The sequence below is a fragment of the Gracilinanus agilis genome, chromosome 3, assembly GCF_016433145.1.
Source record: "Gracilinanus agilis isolate LMUSP501 chromosome 3, AgileGrace, whole genome shotgun sequence".
In the NCBI taxonomy this organism is placed as follows: Eukaryota; Metazoa; Chordata; class Mammalia; order Didelphimorphia; family Didelphidae; genus Gracilinanus; species Gracilinanus agilis.
This window is the reverse complement of record NC_058132.1, coordinates 620,737,254-620,739,055: the sequence shown is the minus strand read 5'-3', so window position 1 is coordinate 620,739,055 and position 1,802 is coordinate 620,737,254. Positions and strand designations below refer to the sequence as shown.

Below are 1,802 nucleotides of genomic sequence, written 5' to 3'. Positions count from 1 at the left end.
CACAGCGACAGCCAGAACAACACACCAGGACATCTGGGCATTGGGAACAGTTCTGCAGCCGAGCCTCAGGTTGGAGGGGAAAGTGAGGATCCCTGGGTGGGTGCTACCTACCTGCAAGAAGCTAATTCCCCAAAGCAAAGAGACTGACATCAAAAGGCCAGAGGTGTCAGGACAGGACCCACATGGTCCATCATTTCAATGGTCCCCAATATTTTTAAGTAAAGACAGAGTTCTCACAGTACACACGTGACAGACCATCGAGTTCAAATGATCGCCTTTCACTGTCAGACTTGGCTGGCCAGACTTCTCATCCTAACCTGCCAAGGGCTTTGCAAGAAGTCTGCCCTGGTCTGTGAGCTGAGAGCAACAGAGAGCCAGGAGAGATCCTGAACACTTAAGCAGTCATCTGGGAGGACAGAGTTCGAGGGGTACCAAGGAATCCCAAAGAATGCCTGATATTAAGCACATTCTCGCCTCTTTTCTGAGAGGCAGGGGGAAAAGAGGTCTGAGGAGAGTCCCCATCACAGGTTTTCCACTGAGTACCTTTTGATTTTAGGCGGGTCATTTGGCTTTTCCCAGCCTCAGTTTTCTCTCCCATCAAAGAAGAGTCTGGGCCCATGGCCTCGGAGGTCCCTTCCAGGCATCCTATCGCACTGGGGGTGAGGGCAAATGAGGCACCCACTCGTACAAGCATCGGGGAACTAAGAGAAATGTCACCGCTCCATGCTCCGATCAGGTACAACCTGGGCATGGGGACTAAATATACAAACTGTAGCTCTCGGCAGGACTTTTCCAATGACGAGTCCAGGTCACAAGAGCATCGTTTGACTCCTTGATCCTGCCACCTGAGGAGGAGCCGGTGCCCCGGCCCCGAGGGCAGGGGCCAGGCATGAGTCTGTCTAAAGCGGCAGCTGCACGGGAGACGTCGGGTCCGACACTGGGCATCTCTCCTTCCTCTTGCTAAGTGTGCTGGCTAACGGGGCCACCTCTGGAGGTCACCTCGGGGTGCTAGGAATTCTGGGGGATGTTCTCCGAAGACCCCTCGCTGCTTTCATTGAGGGGCGTCTCCGAGGTCTCTCCTGGCTCGTCGTCGGGCACTTCTTCCTGGATGGTGAAATGCACGTCAGGTGAGGAGGACTCCGAGCTCACGCTGCTCGCCTCCATGGAGCAGATGGTGCAGGAGAGAGCCGGCCCCACGCTCTCCTGAAGGATGTTCAACATCATGGGCACCTGGGTTGCCCTCAGCCCCGACAAGATGGGGAGAGGCTTCATGGCTTCGCCCCAGAGCCTCTCTTCGTCCTTGTAGAGAAGAAGCAGGTTGGATTTTTTCTCCCTCCTTTTCGATTTCATGTAGCCCAGCATGATTCCAATCAAGAAGATGCCGTAGAAGGACATGACAACCAGGACGTAAAAGTACTCGCTCCCACTCCCGCCTACACTGGCCGAGGACTGGGGCTCGGGTGGGGAGCTGGATGTTTCGGGCATGGAAGTGTTGGCCACTGCATCACCCATCCTGGGTATCAAAGTCGTGCTTTCACAACCGGGCTCTGAAAGAGAAATCAAGCAGGTTAGATCCTCCTCCCATCCTCGGATTCGAGAAGGCCAACAGCAAGGTTTGCTGTCCGGCCCAGAGAAAGGGAGTGGGGGAACCCCAGCAAGGTGTGGTAACCGCTCGAGTAAAATAGAGTTCTTCCGAAGTTGGAAAAGACCATCCCCAGGAGGACAAAACTTGCAGACTTGCAGAATTCCTCTCTCTCACAACACTGTTTTGCATGCTCTGCCAAGGCTCCCTGAGACAAGTT

General features: G+C 54.6%; 1 protein-coding gene across 1 annotated transcript; it reads right to left on the bottom strand.

Moving 5' to 3' along the window:
- Positions 1–1,008: 1,008 nt before the first annotated feature.
- On the bottom strand, positions 1,009–1,512 carry KCNE4 (potassium voltage-gated channel subfamily E regulatory subunit 4). Its single transcript, XM_044667586.1, has one exon. The coding sequence runs from the start codon at positions 1,510–1,512 to the stop codon at positions 1,009–1,011; it is 504 nt and encodes a 167-aa protein (XP_044523521.1).
- Between the last annotated feature and the right edge of the window lie 290 nt (positions 1,513–1,802).

Bases quoted from the DNA above. Each gene is read 5' to 3' on its own strand.
- KCNE4 (XM_044667586.1), bottom strand. From the start codon at position 1,512: ATGGGTGATGCAGTGGCCAACACTTCCATGCCCGAAACATCCAGCTCC.